Here is a 23,976-nt window from a genome sequence, read left to right on the forward strand (position 1 = left end):
ATGAGTTGAATCAGGTGTGTTTGATTAGGGAGACAAAGAAAACGTGCAGTGTTGGTGGTCTTCCAGGACAGGTTTGAGAACAACTGATCTATATGGATATTAAAATCACCAACAATTAGGACTTTATCTGCAGCCAGTACTAACTCTGATAGAAAAGCAGCTAATTCTTTGATAAAATTTGTATGGTGCCCTGGTGGCCTGAATACAGTAGCCAGCACAAATGTCAAACGGGATTTATCACTTACGCTAGATAACATTACAGAAAGCACCATCACTTCAAAATAATTATATTTGAAACTAGACCTCTGAGTAATACTGAAGATATTGCTATAAATTACAGCAATACCTCCCCCTTTTCCTTTTAAACGAGCCTCGTGTTTATAGCAGTAATCTTGCGGGGTGGAATCATTTAAAGTAATGTAATTTTCTGGTTTTACCCAAGTTTCTGTCAAACACAGCACATATAGGTTATGGTCTGTAATCATAGCATTAACAATAAGTGCTTTTGAAGAAAGGGATTGAATATTCAGCAACCCAAGCTTTATCATTTGTTCACCTGCACTATATTTGTTTTTTATTTGTTGAACATCAATCAAATTTTTACCCTTAAATGGGTTTGGGAGTTTTTTTGTAGTTCCTAGTTCTCTATGTGATGGGATTTATCTGACCTCAGTGACGTGAGACAGCTAGTAGGCGGTAAGGTTCAGCCAGTCTGTCTGCTTCCTGACCTGAGCCCCAGATTGTCATGTTTGAGCTCTAAGACTATGTGCCATATTACTAGAGAGAAGAGCAGCACCATCCCAGGAGGGATGAATACCATCTCTTTTCAACAGGTCAGGTCTGCCCCAAAAACTTTTCCAATTGTCTATGAACCCTATATTATTTTGCGGACACCACTTAGACTGCCAGCCATTGAGTGAGGACAGTCTACTAAGTATCTCATCACTCCTTCGAACAGGAAGGGGGCCAGAGCAAATTACTGTGCCTGACATCGTAGTTGCAAGTTCACACACCTCTTTAACGTTAATTTTTGTGATTTCCGACTGGCGAAATCGAACATCATTAATGCCAACGTGAATAATAATCTTAGAGAATTTACGATTAAATTTGCTTTGATGTCAGGCGCTCTGGCTCCCGGCAAACATGTGACTATGGTGGCTGGTGGCTCTATTTTCACGTTCCGTGTAATAGAATCACCAATAACTAGGGCACTTTCAACAGGATTCTCAGTGGGTGTTTCACTGAGTGGGGAGAATCTATTTGTTATGGTAATCGGAACGGAAGAGCGGTGTTTTGTCCCGCGACTACAGCGTCTCACGGTCACCCAGTTGCCCTGCTGCACGGACTGTACAGCCGGAACCAAACAATGAACAGAGTTCACTAAGCAAGTCGCATCCAAAGCAGTATCTAAAGCCCTTGCATTCTTACTATCCTCAATTAAAATTGGGATGTGTGTCTCTAGTTCTGAAATCCTCTCCGTCAGCCTGACTATCTCCCTGCATTTATCATGTAAAGCCCTCTGCGCTGACAGAGAAGGCTATACTATACATGTGACATGAAGTGCAAGTGACAATAATAGGAGAAGAAATGACTCACCGTGTTTGTTGATTGATCCTACTCACCACAGTTGTTTGATGGACTCGAAAAGGCACGAGCACGCGAGAGAAAAAAGACGGCAAACACGGATGGCAGATTAACAGGCTAGCGGAAGGATTGCGCGTTTTGCGAGTGATAGTGATTTAGATTAAAGCTAGCGAAGTCAGATCAATGTGACAGACAAAATTAGATACTATCAGATAAATGGTTGATGAGTACGATATATTTAGCGATATAAACAACAAGGAATGATAGTAAATAGAGATTCAAAATGGAAAGCTATACGGAGCTTACAGATGCAAACCACATGGCAGCAAGACAGCGAGGCAGACCGGAGCAATCGATCCACGAGCAGACTCCTGCTAATCCTAATTATCTGTTAGTTTACTTTCAAAAGACAAACGTGCCAAGTTGTCCTGTCAAATTTGTCTAGACTTTTTTTTTTTTTTTTTTTACATGTGTCATAGATAGCTGTTTAGACATTTTTGTAATAATATAAACAGGGCGCTGCTAGTTGGAATACAGTATTAGCGAAGAAGAACATAACATTACTAAGCATATGAAGCATATTCTTATTAAAGGGTTAGTTCACCCAAAAATGAAAATTATGACTCACCCTCATGTCATTCCAAACCCGTAAGACCTCCGTTCATCTTCGGAACACAGTTTAAGATATTTTAGATTTAGTCCGAGAGCTTTCTGTCCCTCCATTGAAAATGTATGTACGGTATACTGTCCATGTCCAGAAAGGTAATAAAGACATCATCAAAGTAGTTCATGTGACATCAGTGGGTTAGTTAGAATTTTTTGAAGCATCGAAAATACATTTTGGTCCAAAAATAACAAAAACTACGACTTTATTCAGCATGTCTTTTGCTGTGTTCCGAAGATGAACGGAGGTCTTACGGGCTTGGAACGACATGAGGGTGAGTCATTAATGACATAATTTTCATTTTTGGGTTAACTAACCCTTTAATGTTAATATAGAGTTCTAATGCATGCCAAAACAAATCACATTTAAAATAATTATTGAGGAATTGTACAACATTAAGAAAATTGTATAATAATAATAATAATAATAATAAAATGCATTTCCATGGATCTGACAATATTGTACATCTGTCATTTGTGGTTAATTTCGCTCCGCCCAGGATCATTAGTCTTGTTTTGTTGGTTTGTGAAATCACAAGCTTCTGCTTTTCTCCACTTTGCCTCACTGGTTTCACTTCGGCTACTGATAATATCACAAATCTTTTGCCGTGGCGTGAGCTTCTAATTTAATGTAATTTAGCTTTCAGTTTTGTTTCAGGATTATTTCAGAAGCCATTGCACTAATGTAGATGCTCTTTGACCCTTATCATTTGTATATATCCTATGGATCTTTTTATTTATTTAAATAAATCATGGTTAAGTGATAAGAAATTTAGGGAAAATTGTTCAAAAGAGATTTTATTCAAGATACTCCATCACAAATATGGTTGCAACTGTGTTTACACTGATTCATTAAAGTTAGTTTAACATGGACTGTTTTGCTATATCTGAAGACATCCTTCACCCACCTCTTGATAAAAACGTTCTTACCATAACAGACATTCAGTCTCTATCGCTGTCATTATAATAAACCAGACCTCGTACTAACCAGGACAAGAGCTGCCAAATGTGTATGTATGTACATACATGTCTTTTATTTCATGTAATACGTATTTCAGGGTTATTGGCGGCCCTGAAGTCCATTGTATAGGTGTTCTGCCAATGTGAGGTTGATCCTGTGGAGAGCGCTGTGGTGTTGATACTCTTCAGCCAAATTCTGAATAATGGTGCTGACCTGAGATAAGAGTGCAGGAATTAATTAGCATCATTCGTTTTTTTTTTTTTTACTGTTTTTTGAAATCACAAGCTTCTGCTTTTCTCCACTTTGCCCCATTGGTTTTACTTCAGCTAATAGATAATATAATGCAGATAATATCACAAAACTTTTGCCTTGCTTGCCGTAAGCTTCTAAATCTAAATGTTGAATGTCAGAGGAACTCTGAAAGTTCTAAACTCTAAAGCAAAGGCTAACCAGCTATTGAAATGTTGATCAACAAGCATACTGGCTGCAGATGCGACAGGAATCAGCTTGTACCATATAGTTAATTTACTTTATCAGAGAATCTTCAGTGGATCTTATGCTGACCATTTTCAATCTTTCTTCATGTTTCTGTGTAGCCAGCTCCAATGCCATGTCTCCACTTGCCACCGGAGTGTACTTTCCCTCTTTAACAGCCTGCAGGTGTTTCGCCCGACCCTGTAGCACAGGCAGACGAGACATATTCTACAGGAGAGAGAAGAAAAGGGGGGTATTTGTTTAAGGCATCTGTACAAGAAGTAGGTGGACCCCTGTCTCATGATTAGCAAACCCAACCCAACCCAACCCAACCTTTTGGTACGTTCAGCCCCTGCCCACAAGTGTTAATGTCTTTTTTATTGAATTTTGCATTGAATAAACATTCAAATGTGTGATACGATGTTTTCTGCGATTGTGATTATCTGTGTAAATATAAACTCTATGTAAACACACTAGCTCTGATGCCACGTTTATGAGGAATAAAATTGCTCTAGGTTGATTTAACCATAATATAACTGGGCTTATAAAGCTGTGAGCCTCCAAAAGGCTGGGGCACCACTGGGTGTCCAGTTCGCAAGTGTGTGACGTATGCTGTTGGTGGATGCACTGACTCTTTCTTTGGCTTCTTGTAGCGCAGTAAGGTCTTGGGTGAGAACCACTCTGGTATTCTGCAGGTCACTGAGATGCACATGTTTGTCTCGGAGGCTGGAGGTCAAAGAGCCCTGCCTCTCCGCCAGCTGAGCTATAACACCATCACACTCTTCTGCTTGCTGAACACACACACAATAAACAACAGTGAGAGATATTTTGTAAAAAATAAAATAAAAAATAAAAGGTCATATACACTGTTATTATTAAATAAAATGAAACTGAACACAAAAAATTACTTGAAAAAACATTTAATTGAAACTAAATATATAAATACTAAATATATAAACCAAAATATTTGGAAAACTGAAACTAGACAAAAATACATTTTCATGGCTAAATTTTATTAATTAACTTAAATAACTTAAAATTATTTTTCTTTTACATTTTGAATATATATGAAATTATCACACTTATTACATTGCTATTTTATGGAGTTATTCTTGTGCCAATAAAAATGAAGGTAGCTTTTCAAGAAACTAATGAAAATATAAATTGAAACTAAATAAATTATCTCTAAAACTGAAAAAGAATAAATCGCAGGCAAATTTTTTGACTTCGTTTTTAATACACTGCATGTTTTGCTAACTATTTCTCATATTTCAATCGCTGATCTGAACTTACAAATGTGCTTCCAGAGTTTTCATTTCCGCTTCTGAAGTTTTCGTTTATGCTCCCTGAGTTTTCGTTCGCCGTTCTGACACATTTCTCTCGTGGGGGCGGGGCTAGTAGCAGTGTGTTCTCATTGGTTACTGAGCTTTTGATTGACAGCTTCGTGACCTGGAAGTGAAGACGTCAGTGGTGTGTTTATGTGTGGATGTGAGCGTCTGTAATCGCAGCTTTCTATTTCATTTTAGTGATATTAAGTTTATATCTGTATTTGGTAACACTTTAGAATACTGTATCTTACTTACTGCATAACTAATAAGGAATTATTGAGGAACTAATAGATAATTATTTATTAACACTTAAGTCACTACTGTTAACTACTAAGGAAGATGTGTTAACTAATTAGTATGTAATAGAATTGTATGATTGTGTTAAGTTTCAGTTAGTTAATCAATAACTAATGAATTATGTCATTACTCTTGAAGAACTATTATTAATTATCTATTAATTAATGTGCAAGAAAAATAACTAAGAAGTAACTACTAATGAACAGTCATACACAGTGACAATAAACCGTTTTATTTTAGCAGTGGAGTGGTGGATGAAGTACACAAATCAAGTACTTGAGTAAAAGTACAGATAACCCAATAAAATATTACTCCAGTAAAATGATAAACTATTGGCCTATTCATTTTCAAAATTACCTTAGTAAATGTACAAAGGTAATTACTTGAAAAGTAAAAAGCACTGATCAATGTTTTTTATTTTATTTTCTAGCCAGTTTTAGTCATTCTTCAGCACTAATAAGAAAGATAAGTGCAGACATTTACTAGGCTATATATTGATCTGCAAATAAGCAAACTTTTTATTTAATTAGCAAAATGTATCATAATGTATGATAACTTATCTATTTTACAAAGGTTTAGATAATACCGTTAATAATGTGTTTTTTACAGTAAGTTTGATTTGTCAGAAGTATGTGGTAATTCTGTATTAATTACTAATGAGTTCCCTATATTCACACTTTAGAATACTGTTCCAGGTTCCAAGTAATTCCTGAAGAATTATCTAATAATTATTTGTTAATTACCAATTAATTTCCTTATATGTTCACTTTAGAATACTGTTTCAGGTTATAAGTAGCCTAATTCCTGGATAATTATTTGATAATTCTGTATTAATTACTAATGAGTTCCCTATATTCTCACTTTAGAATACTGTTCCAGGTTCCAAGTAATTCCTGAAGAATTATCTAATAATTATTTGTTAATTACTAATTAATTTCCTTATATGTTCACTTTAGAATACTGTTTCAGGTTATAAGTAGCCTAATTCCTGGATAATTATTTGATAATTATTTATTAATTACTAATGAGTTCCCTATATTCTCACTTTAGAATACTGTTCCAGGTTCTAAGTAATTCCTGCAGAATTATTTGATAATTATTTATGAATTACAAATAAGTTCCCTATATTTTCAGTTTCCCTCAGTCATTGCCTCAAACATGAATTTACTCAATGGCATTCTATGCTGAGGAAAACAGACACACACAGTACTGTATATAAAATATAAAAACTAATCTGAGGTTAGTTTTGTATGACTGTTCATTAGTAGTTACTTCTTAGTTATTTTTCTTGAACCTTAATTAGTAGATAATTAGTAGTAGTTCTTCAAGAGTTATGACAGAATTCATTATTTATTGATTAACTAACTGTTACTTAACACAATCATAAAAATATATTACATACTGATTAGTTAACACATCTTCCTTAGTAGTTAACAGTAGTGAAGAAGTAGTTAATGAATAATTACCTATTAGTTCTTCAATAATTACTTATTAGTTATGCAGTAAGTAAGATACAGTATTCTAAAGTGTTACCCTGTATTTATTTGCTGCTACACTATATTGTTGAGATGATTTCTTATAGAAGGAATAGTAGCCTACAGACGAATGATATTTATCATAGTCATCGTCGCTATATCAGGAGGATGGATAACGTTAGCCTACTCGTGGTAAGTCTGATTTTTTTTTTTAATACTATACTAATACTATTTATAATACAGTACTGGCTTTTTTCAGGTGGAGAGGCATTTTAGAGCTCAGTGAGAGCCCATAACATTATACAGCTGTGTTGTCTTGATTTAACTGTTAGCCCAATCATTACATGACTTGTTTATCTACATTCGGTTACAGTCTTCGATTAGATCATATTTCCCCCCAGCCACCCCAAACAACATTGGGCTAGAGTACAGTATCTTCTGTACTGTATCAGTCAATGACCGATGCCATAGGACCAGAGCGCTGTCAATCACTGCCTGATTCAACTTTGGCAATGTAAAGCCTTTTTTACCATGCCAATAAAGCTATTTAAACCTGAATTTCTCAATTGCTGATTAATTTGCGATGCAAAGTTTTTGAAAGAGGAGAGACACGACTTGACCACAGACCACGTCTCTGTTCGTAATATGTAAACACTCAATTATTTTGAAGTATCGCCCTGGTTGCAATATTTATTCTGATTACTTTTGTGTGATAAAGATGACTGATAAAGCTATTATATGTATCTAGTATGAGTAACAAAATGCTTTTTCTGTGTCAATATTTGACTAATAATAATGAAAAAAAGTGCACTTCAAATGAACATTTCTGAGAAAAATGTTTAATCTTTAATAGTCTTTAATAATAAATATATGTCCAAATTAAAAACGTAATACATGCAAGTAATTATGACTGAAAACATCCAGCAACTAGGGAATACACATCCATATGTTTATATATAGGGCAATACAGCCATCTACTGGTTACACAACAGTATTACAGATGATAAATGCTGCTTGACTCCGAGGTAAATATTTAGTACTGTAAAATATATATATATATATAATAAATATTTTAAGTCTGCAACTTGTTACTGTATGGGGAGTTCAAAGCAGTTTGTATTGTTAGATTATAATACATTTCCTCTCTCATTTTCCAGGAAGTAGAGCAACTTTTCCATAAACAAAATTCTGATGCTGACACAGAGGATGGAGTGATAGTACCAGAGATCCACTGTCCCTATCAGACAATAATCTTACTTTGTTCAGACACATCACCTTTGAATGACTGGGATCTTGATCTTCAGACACCTGATTTATTTTAATATAAACTAGCAAATATTTCAATTTCCTCTAGATTAAAACAAACATAGTTCACAAGTACACAAGAGGTTTCACTTTATTCTTATTAATCTATGCTGATCTTGGATTAGCATACCAACAGCATATGAATGTTGAGGGGATAGTTCACCCAAAAATACAATTCTCTCTTATTTTACTCACCCTCATGCTGTCCCAGATGCATTTTACTTTCTTTCTACAGATAAACACGAATTAAGATTGTAAGGAAAGTAATCCATCTCTGCGAGTCCTAAAGACGCTTTAAAAACCACACACAGTGAGCGTGACGATAATCCATGCGACCTCAGTGGATGAATCAATGCCTTCTGAAGTCAAACAATAGGCTAGATAAGAAAAATACTAATAATATGACTGTTTTAACTATTAAAAATCACTTCTGACCAACTGTCTTACGTACATGAGTTACAATCCACTTGTATTATGGACTCACAGAGATGGATTATTTCCTTAAAAATCTTTGTCTTTGTTTATGTTTATGTCAAGAAGAAAGTCATATACATCTGGGATGGCATGAAGGAGAGTAAATGATGAGAGAATGCTCATGTTTTGGGTGGACTATCCTTGTTCTGCTTGTGTCCAGTCACTTCTTTGTTACTTGTACTGCAACAGGAACTGCTCAAAGAATCATTGCAACATTAAAAATGTATATGAATTTTTAAAATGTATTCTGTATTTGTAATTGTGCATTTTGTATAGTAATGTATATCATGAGAATACTGTGCATTACATGTATATTATGCAGTTAATGTTTTGTGGATTCTGGTCTTTCCGGTCACAACATAATTGCATCCAAGACTTTCACTTTGATACTTGTGTATATGCTTTAGTGACAATAAAGAATGTAAATTTATTTGAATTCATATTTTCAATTACATTAATTTAACTGGTTGTATAAGTCACGATTGAAACGGTTGATGATTGTTAAAATATATTTACAATTTTAAATGTTAGAAGATAGTGTTAATTAAATGAAATAACTAAATACAACTAGAATGTACATTTCCTGAAGAAAATGTGAAGTGGTGCTTGCAGTGGCAAAACTCGCCACTCGGTTGCTAGGGTGTTGTACATGATTGCATACGAGCCAACAACCATGTCTGTACGATGTTGTGGAGCTGAAATATGGCTTCTATATGTTGCAATATGGTTGGTAGGTGGCTCTAAATGGTTGCTAGGGTGTGAATACACAGTTACCATGGTGATATTTACAGACTGTTTTACAACTGAAACTAATGAGCCAACCCCCATCTCTATACAATATTCTGATGCAGAGATGTAGGTCTTGTAAAATGGTTGCTAGGGTACTCTGTTTGGTTGCTATGGAGTTGCTTGGCAGCTGCTAATGATGAAACTGCAAAGGCTTCTTGTCAGTATGAATGATATAAACCAACTTCCATCTCTATATGATGTTCTAATGCAGAGATATACGTTTAGCTAAACGGTTGCTAGGGTACTCTGTTTGGTTGCTAGCGAGTGGCTTGTCAGCTGTCAATGATGAAATTCCAAAGGCTTCTTGTCACTATGAATGATATAATCCAACTCCCATGCCTCTGTGACATTCAGAATGGAAGATATGCCTCTTTGGATTTTGGTTGCTAGGGTACTCTGTTTGGTTGCTATGGAGTTACTTGGCAGCTGCCAATGATGCAATTCCAAAGCCTTCTTGTCACTATGAATGATATAAACCAACTCCCATGCCTCTGTGACATTCAGAATGGAAGATATCCCTCTTAGGATTTTGGTTGCTAGGGTACTCTGTTTGGTTGCTAGGGAATGTCTTGGCAGCTGCCAATCATGAAACTCAAATGCTGCTTGTCAATATGAATGATATAAACCAACTCCCATGCCTCTGTGACATTCAGAATGGAAAATATCCCTCTTTGGATTTTGGTTGCTAGGGTACTCCGTTTGGTTGCTATGGAGTTACTTGACAGCTACCAATGATGAAACTGCAAAGGCTTCTTGTCAGTATGAATGATATAAACCAACTCCCATGCTTCTGTGACATTCAGAATGGAAGATATCCCTCTTTGGATTTTGGTTACTAGGGTACTCTGTTTGGTTGCTATGGAGTTACTTGGCAGCTGCCAATCATGAAACTCCAGAGGCTGCTTGTCATTATGAATGATATAAAACAACTTCCATGCCTGTGTGACATTCAGAATGGAAGATATCCCTCTTTGGATTTTGGTTGCTAGGGTCCTCTGATTGGTTGCTATGGAGTTACTTGGCAGCTGCCAATGATAAATCTGCAAAGACTTCTTGTCACTATGAATGATATAAACCAACTCCCATTCCTGTGTGACATTAAGAATGGAAGATATCCCTCTTTGGATTTTGGTTGCTAGGGTACTCTGATTGGTTGCTAGGGAGTGGCTTGGCAGCTGCCAATCAGGAAACTCCAAAGGCTTTTTGTTACTATGAATGATATAAACCAACTCCCATGCCTCTGTGACATTCAGAATGGAAGATATCCCTCTTTGAATTTTGGTTGCTAGGGTAATCTGTTTGGTTGCTATGGAGTTGCTTGACAGCTGCCATTGATGAAACTGCAAAGGCTTTTTGTTACTGTGAATGATATAAACCAACTCCCATGCCTCTGTGACATTCAGACTGGAAGATATCCCTCTTTGGATTTTGGTTGCCAGGGTACTCTGATTGGTTGCTAGGGAGTGGCTTGGCAGCTGCCAATCATGAAACTCCAAAGGCTTTTTGTCACTATGAATTTTATAAACCAACCCCCATCTCTATACGATGCTCTGATACAAAGATATAGGTCTTGCTAAATAGTTGTTAGGGTACTCTGTTTGGTTGCTATGGAGTGGCTTGGCAGCTGCTAATGATGAAACTCCAGAGGCTGCTTTTCAGTATGAAGGATATAAAGCAACTCCCATGCCTCTGTGATATTCAGAATAGAAGATATCCCTCTAGGATTTTGGTTGCTAAGGTGCTCGACAATGGTTGCTATGGAGGGGCTAGGAAGTGTTCAGGTGATTCATGATTGGCCATTTGATGCCCTGAGTGAAACGAGACCACCTTCGTGTTTCTATGATCTACTAGAGCATTTCTAGACGTTGCTATGGTGTTCAGGGTGGTTGCTAAGGTATTTTTGGTAGTTGCTATGGTGTTACTAGGTGGTTGGTAGTTGTCAAAGATGGTTACTATGGAGTTTTTATAGAATTCTTAAAATCTTTAATAACGAGTGCCTTCAGTGCGGCACTCGGCCTGCGGCCTCGTGCCTATGGCCGAATAGGTACAAGCATGGAGCGATATCGCAAGGCCACGAGTGTAATATTGCTTTAAAAAATACAAAAAAATTTAAAAAAAAAAATTTTTTGGTTTATGGTGGTTGCTAGGGAGCTCTTAATGGTTGCTAGGGTGCTAAAACTGGTTGCTAGGGTGTGGCTATGAAGATTTTAGGCCATTACTTATTGGCTGCTTGATAATATAAATCCTCTGAGGGAGAGAGAGAGGGAGAGATGCAGGGGTGACAGGCCCTTTGGAGTCTGTGTGTGTGAAAACGTCGGTTGGGATTCAAATGTTTTTAGAACTCCCAATGTAAAGTCAATAGCTGTGTCTGAAATCGCTCCCTATCCACTATATAGTGCACTATTTAGGGTGTCGGCCATTTTGTAGTGGTGTCCGAATTCTGAGTGAACGACATCATTCCCTACATTCGTTCACTACTTTTACCCACAATCCTCTCTGAATTTGAGTGTACATCCGATGTACACTTGCTGAGACACTATTTCCCACAATCCAACACGATAAGGCGATAGAGCGCGAATGAAAAATAAACAAAAATGTCACCATGGCAACGGCGCACGCGAGATAGAAAACAATCATTTATAAGACCAGATGCCTGGTTATTTATTTATATATATACCGTTATATCTATATTTGAATAAACAAATGTGCTGTGTAGTGTTTTGATCTCTTTTATTTTCACATATAAATGTAAAAAGTAAATAAATATGATAAGTGTTTTTATTATCTTTTTTTTTTATCAAATAACGCAATAAACGTGAAAAATACATACATACAATTGTTACATACAATTCATACAGCCAAAAAAGGAAATATTAAAGATGGGTAGGTAATGTTTATGACGAAATTGTCCGAGCTCTCTGGCGCGTGATAATTATGTCAGCGTCCGAATTCGCTCACTCATTTTCGTTCACTCTTTGCTGATGTAGTGCACTCAACTGCCATTCACTATGCAGGGATTAGTGAATGAGTGAACGAGTGAGCGGTTTCAGACACAGCTAATGGGACTTTTTTGGCCGCATTTTCGTCTGCTGTGCGAACATCGTACACCCGATCACTTAGAAAAGTCATAGCACACCTCTCCTCAATGAGCCGGTCGATTTGACACCTCACTCAGGGGTCTGTGACAAACGGTGCGGGGCGAGTTACGCGCCAAACTTTTGTCCAGAATAATAAGAAGAAGAAAAAGAAGAATAATAAGTATGAGCAATAACAATAGTGATGCTTTTAAAAAAGCACCACTAATTATCAATTAAAAAAATGGCAACAAGAGCATTCTTTGTGTGACATATGTAATGAAATGCCCTTTGAGGTCTGTATCTGACAGCAGGCCACGACTGTAATTTTCATATTGTTTAAATTCCTCTTATTTAAGTGATCATTAATTTTGATGGTGTAAACGTATATCATGCTAACAATGAGTAGTGTGATGGCCATGGTTGCCAACCTTGATTACCTGGTTGAAGTTTGACTTTCTTGACGGCTGAATATATCACACACGTTTGCTAGTATTCTCTTTAAATTGTAACAGCTGAACCTAATCAGAGCCTAACATGCAAAAGAATCATCAGGAATAAGCAAATATTCTCCGAAAACATTGGACACTACAATATTTTAAGTATTATATACAGTACTTTAATGTGCAATTACACCTGAATAGACAAACATAACTTAATATCACTAAAATGAAATAGAAAGCTGCGATTACAGACGCTCACATCCACACATAAACACACCACTGACGTCTTCACTTCCAGGTCACGAAGCTGTCAATCAAAAACTCAGTAGCCAATGAGAACACACTGCTACTAGCCTCACCCCCACGAGAGAAATGTGTCAGAACGGCGAACGAAAACTCAGGGAGCATAAACGAAAACTTCAGAAGCGGAAATGAAAACTCTGGAAGCGCATTTGTAAGGTCAGATCAGCGATTGAAATATAAGAAATAGTTAGCAAAACATGCAGTGTATTAAAAACGAAGTAAAAAAATTTGCCTGCGATTTATTCTTTTTCAGTTTCAGAGATAATTTATTTAGTTTCAATTTATATTTTCATTAGTTTCTTGAAAAGCTACGTTCATTTTTATTGGCTCAAGAATAATTCCATACTATTTACTAATAAATAAATAAATGGACAATAAATATTGATTTGTGCTCAAAACTCTACAAAGCTACAAAGAAAATCAGTTGGTTGGGGCAATGGTCAATTGTATAGTTTACCAGTCATTAAGCAAACATATTTTGTAATATTTTGAATGCCACCACTGACCAAATACAGTCAAGTATACCAGAAATATTTAATCATTTTCAGAAACTATTTTAACTTTAGCAACTCTACTAAAAAGTAAACTGAAACTAGAAAAAAATAAAATAATTAAGTAAAAACTAACAAATATTAAACAAAATGAATAAATAAATAAATAAATAAATAAATGAAATTATTCAAAGTAAAATAAAAGGTCTAAACTATAATAACCTTGATTCACACACACACCTTCTTAGTTTGGAGAATCTTTCGGCGGAGGCTCTGGAGAGTGTTGTGGTAGTCGCTGTGTGTGGGCTGCTTATGGTCGGATCGTGCCTGAGCCTCACTCCGAACAGTTATAGTCTCACGTCTGGCCACTACTGACTCCATGTCTCTCAACAATTTCTCCTGCTGCTTCATCAATTGAGCATGACGAACCTAGGCACATACATAAGATCCATTCAGACTGAAACCACACTTTTTTATTAATTTACATTACTTTTACTGTACTAGTATTACTGTATATTACAGTTTTTTTCAATTGCAAACAAGCATCAGTCAAAACTGAAGCCACATTTTCAAAACTCTCCACACATTCAGTGAAACAAAAGCCAAACTGTGAATCAGTCTTATGGTTCCATGAATGTATTTATAAAGATGCAACCTGCATTGCTATAGTGTTATTATATTATAGTTACAATGACTTTTTAATAATTCAGATTTATTTCTGTCAAATAAGTGAATATATTGTTATTAATAGCCGTGTTGTTTTCTTATAAATACTTATTGTGAGTGACGCATCATTAATGGATTTAAGTAAAGTGAAAACATCTCGGTTACGTATGTAACCCTCATTCCCTGAAGGAGAGAACAGAGAAATTACATCAGAACAACGAATTGGGCTCTCGCCTTCGAGTGTAAACTAAACGAGCCAATGGACATTGGCATGCGAGATTTGCATCACACGCTCCGCCCGCAGTGTGGGTGTAAATAAGGAAGCGGGTGCGCTTGCATTTCAGGTTTTTGCTTTGGAGCCGAGCCGGTGACTGGCCGCTCAGCGGTGGTACAGCAACTGTAGCGACAGGAAGTAATGTCAAGGAACGAGGGTTACATACGTAACTGAGACGTTCCCTTTCAGTCAGTCACGTTCGACGTTACATCAGACTTACATGACTGACAAATTGGGATCCCCACCAAAGTGCCACTATTGCTACACCCTTCCAGCACTCCGCGTAAGCCACCTGATCTCCCTGCACCTACTAGGGCGAAAGATGGGACAGGGCTTTACGCCGAGAAAAGTCGATCACCGCATAACCCATTCAGTGAGACTATTGGATAACACTGGGAAAGCGTGCCCTTTCTAAACATAAAGGGGCGCTATGGAGTCCACATCCTGACCGAAGGGAGGTATCATGTGGAAGGTACACATATGGACTGGCCATTAGGGCAGTGCAACATATGGAATGTCTCTGAGCCGGCTTTTTAATTTAATGTAAATTACATTGACCAAGATTCATGTATGAAGAGTTTTGAAAACGTGGCTATTGATTTTTTTTTTATCTTTCTAAGTTATACACACACCTCCATACGGTGAATCTCTGCTCTCATGGTTCGTATGTCTCCCTGTCCGATGTCTGAATCTATAGCAGAACGAGTCTCTCGCATCAGCTGGGTTCTCTTCTCCCACAGCATGATCTGATGCCTTCACACATACACAAAACAGTGGAAACAGCTATATAGTCCCATTCATTAACTCTACACAACACTGATTGTTCAGCTCTGCAGTATTGATTCTATACATTATGGAAATGCTCTGAGAATTCACATGAATGTGCATTTGTGTGTATGGCTGTATCTCAAACCTAGTGAGCTGCCTACCGAAACAGCATTTTTGGGCAAAAGACATGTTCAGAGTGAGCAGCTCACTCAGCTCCAATGATGCCCAAAAATGTTCTCTAAGTAGGCATTTAATTAGAATTCGGGTAACACTTTACAATAAGGTCCCACCAGTTAATATTAGTTGATGCCATATCTACCATTAACAAGCAATGCATTTGCTACAGAATTTATTAAGTTGGCTTGGAAAAGCCAACTTACTGATATTGTACTTAAACTTATTATTATTAGTGGTGCTTGCTGAAAGCAAGGCATCACTATTGTTATTGCTCATACTTATTATTAGTGGTGCTTGCTGAAAGCAAGGCATCACTATTGTTATTGCTCATACTTATTAGTGGTGCTTGCTGAAAGCAAGGCATCACTATTGTTATTGCTCATACTTATTATTCTTTTTTTTATTAGTGGTGCTTGCTGAAAGCAAGGCATCACTATTGTTATTGCTCATACTTATTAGTGGTGCTTTTTTAAAAGCATCACTATTGTTATTGCTCATACTTATTATTAGTGGTGCTTTTTTGAAAGCATCACTATTGTTATTGCTCATACTTATTATTCTTATTATTATTATTAGTGGTGCTTGCTGAAAGCAAGGCATCACTATTGTTATTGCTCATACTTATTATTATTAGTGGTGCTTGCTGAAAGCAAGGCATCACTATTGTTTTTGCTCATACTTATTATTATTAGTGGTGCTTTTTTAAAAGCATCACTATTGTTATTGCTCATACTTATTATTAGTGGTGCTTTTTTGAAAGCATCACTATTGTTATTGCTCATACTTATTATTCTTATTATTATTATTAGTGGTGCTTGCTGAAAGCAAGGCATCACTATTGTTATTGCTCATACTTATTATTATTAGTGGTGCTTGCTGAAAGCAAGGCATCACTATTGTTATTGCTCATACTTATTATTATTAGTGGTGCTTTTTTGAAAGCATCACTATTGTTATTGCTCATACTTATTATTATTAGTGGTGCTTTTTTGAAAGCATCACTATTGTTATTGCTCATACTTATTATTCTTCTTATTATTCTGGACAAAGTTTGGCGCGAAACTCGCCCCGCACCGTTTGTCACAGACCCCTGAGTGAGGCGTCAAATCGAGCGGCTCATTGAGGAGAGGTGTGCTATGACTTTTCTAAGCGATCGGGTGTACGATGTTCGCACAGCGGACGAAAAAGCGGCCAAAAAAGTCCCATTGACTTTACATTGGGAGTTCTAAAAATATTTGAATCCCAACCGACGTTTTCACACACACAGACTCCAAAGGGCCTGACACCCCTGCATCTCTCCCTCTCTCTCTCCCTCAGAGGATTTATATTATCAAGCAACCAATAAGTAATGGCCTAAAATCTTCATAGCCACACCCTAGCAACCAGTTTCAGCACCCTAGCAACCACTAAGAGCTCCCTAGCAACCACCCTAAACCAAAAAAAAACATTTTTTTATTTTTTTTTTATTTTTTAAAGCAATTTTACTCTCATGGCCTTGCGATATCGCTCCATGCTTGTGCCTATTCGGCCATAGGCACGAGGCCGCAGGCCTCGTGCCGTACTGAAGGCACTCGTTATTAAAGATTTTAAGAACTCTATAAAAACTCCATAGTAACCATATTTGACAACTACCAACCACCTAGTAACACCATAGCAACTAACAAAAACACCTTAGCAACCACCCTGAACACCCTAGCAACGTCTAGAAATGCTCTAGTAACCACAGAAAACTCTAGCAAGCACCCAGAACACCCTAGCAACTGCCTAGCAACCACCCAGAACACCTAGCAACTGCCTAGCAACCACCCAGAACACCTAGCAACTGCCTAGCAACGCTCTAGCATCCACCCAGAACACCTAGCAACTGCCTAGCAACCACCCAGAACACCTAGCAACTGCCTAGCAACCACCCAGAACACCTAGCAACTGCCTAGCAACACCATAGCATCCACCCAGAATACCATAGCAACTGCCTAGCAACACCATAGCAACCACCCAGAACACCCTAGCAACTGCCTAGCAACGCCCTAGCAACCACCCAGAATACCCTAGCAACTGCCTAGCAACCACCAAGAATACCCTAGCAACCGCCTAGCAACCACCCAGAATACCCTAGCAACCACCTAGCAACACCATAGCAACCACCCAGAATACCCTAGCAACCGCCTAGCAACACCATAGCAACCACCCAGAATACCCTAGCAACTGCCTAGCAACCGCCTAGCAACCACCCAGAATACCCTAGCAACCACCTAGCAACACCATAGCAACCACCCAGAATACCCTAGCCTAGCAACTACCTAGCAACGCCGTAGCAACCACCCAGAATACCCTAGCACCCGCCTAGCAACACCATAGCAACCACCCAGAACACCCTAGCAACTGCCTAACAACGCCCTAGCAACCACCAATAATACCCTAGCAACCGCCTAGCAACCACCCAGAATACCCTAGCAACCGCCTAGCAATACCATAGCAACCACCCAGAATACCCTGGCATCCGCCTAGCAACACCATAGCAACCACCCAGAATACCCTAGCAACGCCATAGCAACCACCCAGAATACCCTAGCAACCGCCTAGCAACACCATAGCAACCAGCCAGAACACCCTAGCAACCACCTAGCAAAGCCCTAGCAATCACACAGAACACCCTAGCAACACCCTAGCAACCACCTGAACAACATGATTAAGCCATATCTCAGCACCAGAACATCGTACAGACATGTTTGTTGGCTCGTATGCAATCATGTACCACACTCTAGCAACCGAGTGGCGAGTTTTGCCACTGCAAGCACCACTTCACATTTTCTTCAGGAAATGTACATTCTAGTTCTTTTTATTATTCTGGACAAAAGTTTGGCGCGTAACTCGCCCCGCACCGTTTGTCACAGACCCCTGAGTGAGGTGTCAAATCGAGCGGCTCATTGAGGAGAGGTGTGCTATGACTTTTCTAAGCGATCGGGTGTACGATGTTCGCACAGCGGACGAAAAAGCGGCCAAAAAAGTCCCATTGACTTTACATTGGGAGTTCTAAAAATATTTGAATCCCAACCGACGTTTTCACACACACAGACTCCAAAGGGCCTGACACCCCTGCGTCTCTCCCTCTCTCTCTCCCTCAGAGGATTTATATTATCAAGCAACCAATAAGTAATGGCCTAAAATCTTCATAGCCACACCCTAGCAACCAGTTTCAGCACGCTAGCAACCACTAAGAGCTCCATAGCAACCACCCTAAACAAAAAAAAAAACATTTTTTTATTTTTTTTTATTTTTTAAAGCAGTTTTACTCTCGTGGCCTTGCGATATCGCTCCATGCTGGTGCCTATTCGGCCATAGGCACGAGGCCGTAGGCCGAGTGCCGTACAGAAGGCACTCGTTATTAAAGATTTTAAGAACTCTATAAAAACTCCATAGTAACCATATTTGACAACTACCAACCACCTAGTAACACCATAGCAACTAACAAAAACACCTTAGCAACCACCCTGAACACCCTAGCAACGTCTAGAAATGCTCTAGTAACCACAAAAACTCTAGCAAGCACCCAGAACACCCTAGCAACTGCCTAACAACCACCTAGAACACCTAGCAACTGCCTAGCAACCACCCAGAACACCCTAGCAACTGCCTAGCAATGCCCTAGCATCCACCTAGAATACCACAGCAACTGCCTAGCAACACCACAGCAACCACCCAGAACACCCTAGCAACCACCTAGCAACGCCCTAGCAACCACCAAGAATACCCTAGCAACTGCCTAGCAACCACCCAGAACACCTTAGCAACTGCCTAGCAACACCATAGCAACCACCCAGAACACCCTAGCAATTGCCTAGCAATGCCCTAGCATCCACCCAGAATACCATAGCAACTGCCTAGCAACACCATAGCAACCACCCAGAACACCCTAGCAACCACCTAGCAACGCCCTAGCAAACACCAAGAATACCCTAGCAACTGCCTAGCAACCACCCGGAACACCTTAGCAACTGCCTAGCAACACCATAGCAACCACCCAGAACACCCTAGCAACCACCTGGCAACAGCATCTTGCTAAAAACATGCTGGCAACATGCTAATCAAGCTAGCATCATGCTAGCAACATGCTAATCATGCTAGAATCATGCTAGCAACATGCTAATCAAGCTAGCATCATGCTAATCAAGCTAGCATCATGTTAGCAACATGCTAATCATGCTAGCATTGTGCTACCAACATGCTAATAAAGCTAGCATCATGCTAACAACATGCTAATCAAGCTAGCATAATGCTAGCATCATGCTAGCATTATGCTAGCAAAATGCTAATCAAGCTAGCATCATGCTAGCAACATGCTAATCAAGCTAGCATAATGCTAACAACATGCTAATCGTGTTAGCATCTAGTTAAAAACATGCTAGCAAAATGCTAATCAAGCTAGCATCATGCTAGCAACATGCTAATCAAGCTAGCATCATGCTAGCAACATGCTAATCAAGCTAGCATAATGCTAACAACATGCTAATCGTGTTAGCATCTAGCTAAAAACATGCTAGCAAAATGCTAATCATGCTAGCATCTTGTTAAAAGCATGCTAGCAACATGCTAATCATGCTAGCATCTTGTTAAAAGCATGCTAAAAACATGCTAATCATGCTAGCATCTTGTTAAAAGCATGTTAGCAACATGCTTATCATGCTAGCATCATCCAACTAACATGCTAATCATGCTAACAACATTCTAATCCTGCTAGCATCATTCTAACAACATGTTAATCATAGTAAATCATGCTGGAATGTGGTAAATCGTAGTACATCATCTTAGAAACATGGTAAATCGTGGTAAATAATGCTAAAATGTGGTATATCATGGTATCACAACATGAACATTGTGTTAGCATCTGCCCAGTGGCGAATTTTGCCACTGCAAGCACCACTTCACATTTTCTTCAGGAAATGTACATTCTAGTTCTTTTTATTATTCTGGACAAAAGTTTGGCGCGTAACTCGCCCCGCACCATTTGTCACAGACCCCTGAGTGAGGTGTCAAATCGACCGGCTCATTAAGGAGAGGTGTGCTATGACTTTTATAAGCGATCGGGGGTGCGGTGTTCGCCCCAGGGGCGAAAAAGCGGCCAAAAAAGTCCCATTGACTTAACATTGAGACGAACTTTGACCACACGTAGCTCTGAGCGAGGATTTCGCAGAAACGTGTGATTTGCCACATTTGAAGAGGCTAACAGGCTCTGTAAGAACATACCTCACAATGGGGTAAAAGTTGCACCCCTGGGGGGCAGGAGCTGCCCAAAGTTGCCCCATTGACTTACTATGGGGAAGGAACGTCCCATGAAACACACATGCTTTTCCTACTATGGTAAATTGCATAGGGACTTTGTACTGAACGTAGCTCTGGATCACAGTGTCATAGAGACAAGGGGGAGGGCTCATTTTACTCAGACGACCAATCAGTCTCTCAGGATCATTGTGAAGCTATCAAGCCACGCCCTAGCAACCATTTAGAGCCCCTTAGCAACAAGTTCCATAGACTTCCATTGAAAGAGTTCAAAGAGATATCTCCAGACTGAATTGTCATAGAAACGTGGGGGTGGTCTCATTTGACTCGGGGCAGCAAACAGCCCATCATGAATGACCTCAACACTTCCAAGCCCCTCCCTAGCAACCATTGTCGAGCACCCTATCAACAAAAATCCAAAGAGGGATATCTTCCATTCTAAATGTCACAGAGGCATGGGAGTTGGTTTGTATCATTCATACTGACAAGCAGCCTTTGGAGTTTCATCATTGGCAGCTGCCAAGCCACTCCCTAGCAACCAAACAGAGTACCCTAGCAACCAAAATTCAAAGAGGGATATCTTCCATTCTGAATGTCACAGAGAAATGGGAGTTGGTTTATATCATTCATAGTGACAAGAAGCTTTTGCAGTTTCATCATTGGCAGCTGCCGAGCAACTCCATAGCAACCAAACAGAGTACCCTAGCAACCAAAATCCAAAGAGGGATATCTTCCATTGTGAATGTCACAGAGGCATGGGAGTTGGTTTATACCGTTCGTAGTGACAAGCAGCCTTTGCAGTTTCATCATTGGCAGCTGCCAAGCAACTCCATAGCAACCAAACAGAGTACCCTAGCAACCAAAATCCAAAGAGGGATATCTTCCATTGTGAATGTCACAGAGGCATGGGAGTTGGTTTATACCGTTCATACTGACAAGCAGCCTTTGCAGTTTCATCATTGGCAGCTGCCAAGCAACTCCATAGCAACCAAACAGAGTACCCTAGCAACCAAAATCCAAAGAGGCATATCTTCCATTGTGAATGTCACAGAGGCATGGGAGTTGGTTTATACCGTTCATACTGACAAGCAGCCTTTGCAGTTTCATCATTGGCAGCTGCCAAGCAACTCCATAGCAACCAAACAGAGTACCCTAGCAACCAAAATCCAAAGAGGCATATCTTCCATTGTGAATGTCACAGAGGCATAGGAGTTGGTTTATACCGTTCATACTGACAAGAAGCTTTTGCAGTTTCATCATTGGCAGCTGCCAAGCAACTCCATAGCAACCAAACAGAGTACCCTAGCAACCAAAATCCAAAGAGGGATATCTTCCATTCTGAATGTCACAGAGGCATGGGAGTTGGTTTATATCATTCATAGTGACAAGAAGCCTTTGCAGTTTCATCATTGGCAGCTGCCAAGCAACTCCATAGCAACCAAACAGAGTACCCTAGCAACCAAAATCCAAAGAGGCATATCTTCCATTCTGAATGTCACAGAGGCATGGGAGTTGGATTATATCATTCATACTGACAAGAAGCCTTTGGAATTTCATCATTGACAGATGACAAGCCACTCCCTAGCAACCAAACAGAGTACCCTAGCAACCAAAATCCAAAGAGGCATATCTTCCATTCTGAATGTCGCAGAGGCATGGGAGTTGGTTTATATCATTCATAGTGACAAGAAGCCTTTGGAGTTTCATCATTGGCAGCTGCCAAGCCACTCGCTAGCAACCAAATAGAGTACCCTAGCAACCGTTTAGCAAAACGTATATCTCTGCATCAGAACATCGTATAGAGATGGGGGTTGGCTCATTAGTTTCAGTTGGAAAACAGTCTGTAAATATCACCATGGTAACTGTGTTTTCACACCCTAGCAACCATTTACAGCCACCTAGCAACCATATTGCAACATATAGAAGCCATATTTCAGATCCACAACATCGTACAGACATGGTTGTTGGCTCGTATGCAATCATGTACAACACCCTAGCAACCGAGTGGCGAGTTTTGCCACTGCAAGCACCACTTCACATTTTCTTCAGGAAATGTACATTCTAGTTATTCTTCTTCTTCTGAGCCAAATTTTAGACTGTATCTCCTCCTAGACCGTTAAAGCTACGACCACCAAACTCGGGTCAGACCTTCAGACTGTTCTGACTTAGTGTGCTATATTTTTTCAGACTGATTTGAGTTTCAGTTTTCTTAAAAATTAATATTAAAAATCATAAAAATCCCATAGACTTTCATTGCAGACTGTTCAAATTGAGCCTAGACTACGGTGGCCCATTAGTGTACCAGCCAAAAACTCAAATCTAAACTCCCTGAAGCCCTAGACTCAATTAAACTACTATTCTATGTACTAATAAACTATCTATCTATCTATCTATCTATCTATCTATCTATCGTCAAACTTTTTCTGTCTATCTATATCTATCTATCTTCAAACTAATATCTATCTATCGTCAAACTTTTTCTGTCTATCTATATCTATCTTCAAACTAATATCTATCTATCATCTTTTCTTTGTAACTTCTTTCTTTCTAACTAATCTTTCTTTCTTTCTAACTTATTTCTTTCTAACTAATATTTCATCTAACTAATCCATCTTTCTTTCATTCTAACTAATCTATCTTTCTATATAACTGATCAATCTTTCTTTCTTTCTAACTAATCAATCATTCTTTCTTTTTAACTTATCTGTCTTTCTAACTAATCTTTATTTATTTATTTTTAACTAATCTCTTTCTTTCTAACTAATCTCTTTCTTTCTAACTAATCATTCTTTATTTATTTATTTTTAACTAATCTATCTTTCTTTCTGACTAATCTAACTTTCTTTCTTTCTAACTAATCTATCTTTCTTTTTCACTAATCTCTTTTTTCTTTCTTTTTAACTAATCTATCTATCTATCTATCTATCTATCTATCTATCTATCTAATCCTTCTTTCTAACTAATCTATCTATCTTTCATTCTTACTAACTAATCTCTTTTTTCTTTTTCTTTCTAACTAATCTATCTTTCTTTCTTTCTAATCTATCTTTCTTTCTAACTAATCTTTCTTTCTTTCTAACTAATCTTTCTTTCTTTCTTTCTTTTTAACTAATCTATCTTTCTGACTAATCTAACTTTCTTTCTTTCTAACTA

The 23,976-nt window shown here is 38.5% G+C and overlaps 1 protein-coding gene across 3 annotated transcripts in view; it reads right to left on the reverse strand.

Annotated features, from left to right (window-relative positions):
- Positions 1 to 3,029: 3,029 nt before the first annotated feature.
- ccdc40 (coiled-coil domain 40 molecular ruler complex subunit) overlaps positions 3,030 to 23,976 on the reverse strand; it is a 68,774-nt gene continuing 47,827 nt past the window's right edge. For all 3 annotated transcript variants that reach the window (XM_084128059.1, XM_084128060.1, XM_084128061.1), the window contains exons 17-21: positions 15,234 to 15,354; positions 13,902 to 14,090; positions 4,315 to 4,473; positions 3,773 to 3,910; positions 3,030 to 3,421 (exon numbers count right to left, since the gene is read on the reverse strand). In XM_084128059.1, the coding sequence (XP_083984185.1) occupies positions 3,308 to 3,421; positions 3,773 to 3,910; positions 4,315 to 4,473; positions 13,902 to 14,090; positions 15,234 to 15,354 (721 nt within the window). In that variant the 3' untranslated portion in view covers positions 3,030 to 3,307. The remainder of the gene's footprint in view (positions 3,422 to 3,772; positions 3,911 to 4,314; positions 4,474 to 13,901; positions 14,091 to 15,233; positions 15,355 to 23,976) is intronic.

The sequence above is a fragment of the Abramis brama genome, assembly GCF_963993115.1.
Source record: "Abramis brama genome assembly, chromosome: 11".
NCBI lineage: Eukaryota > Metazoa > Chordata > Actinopteri > Cypriniformes > Leuciscidae > Abramis > Abramis brama.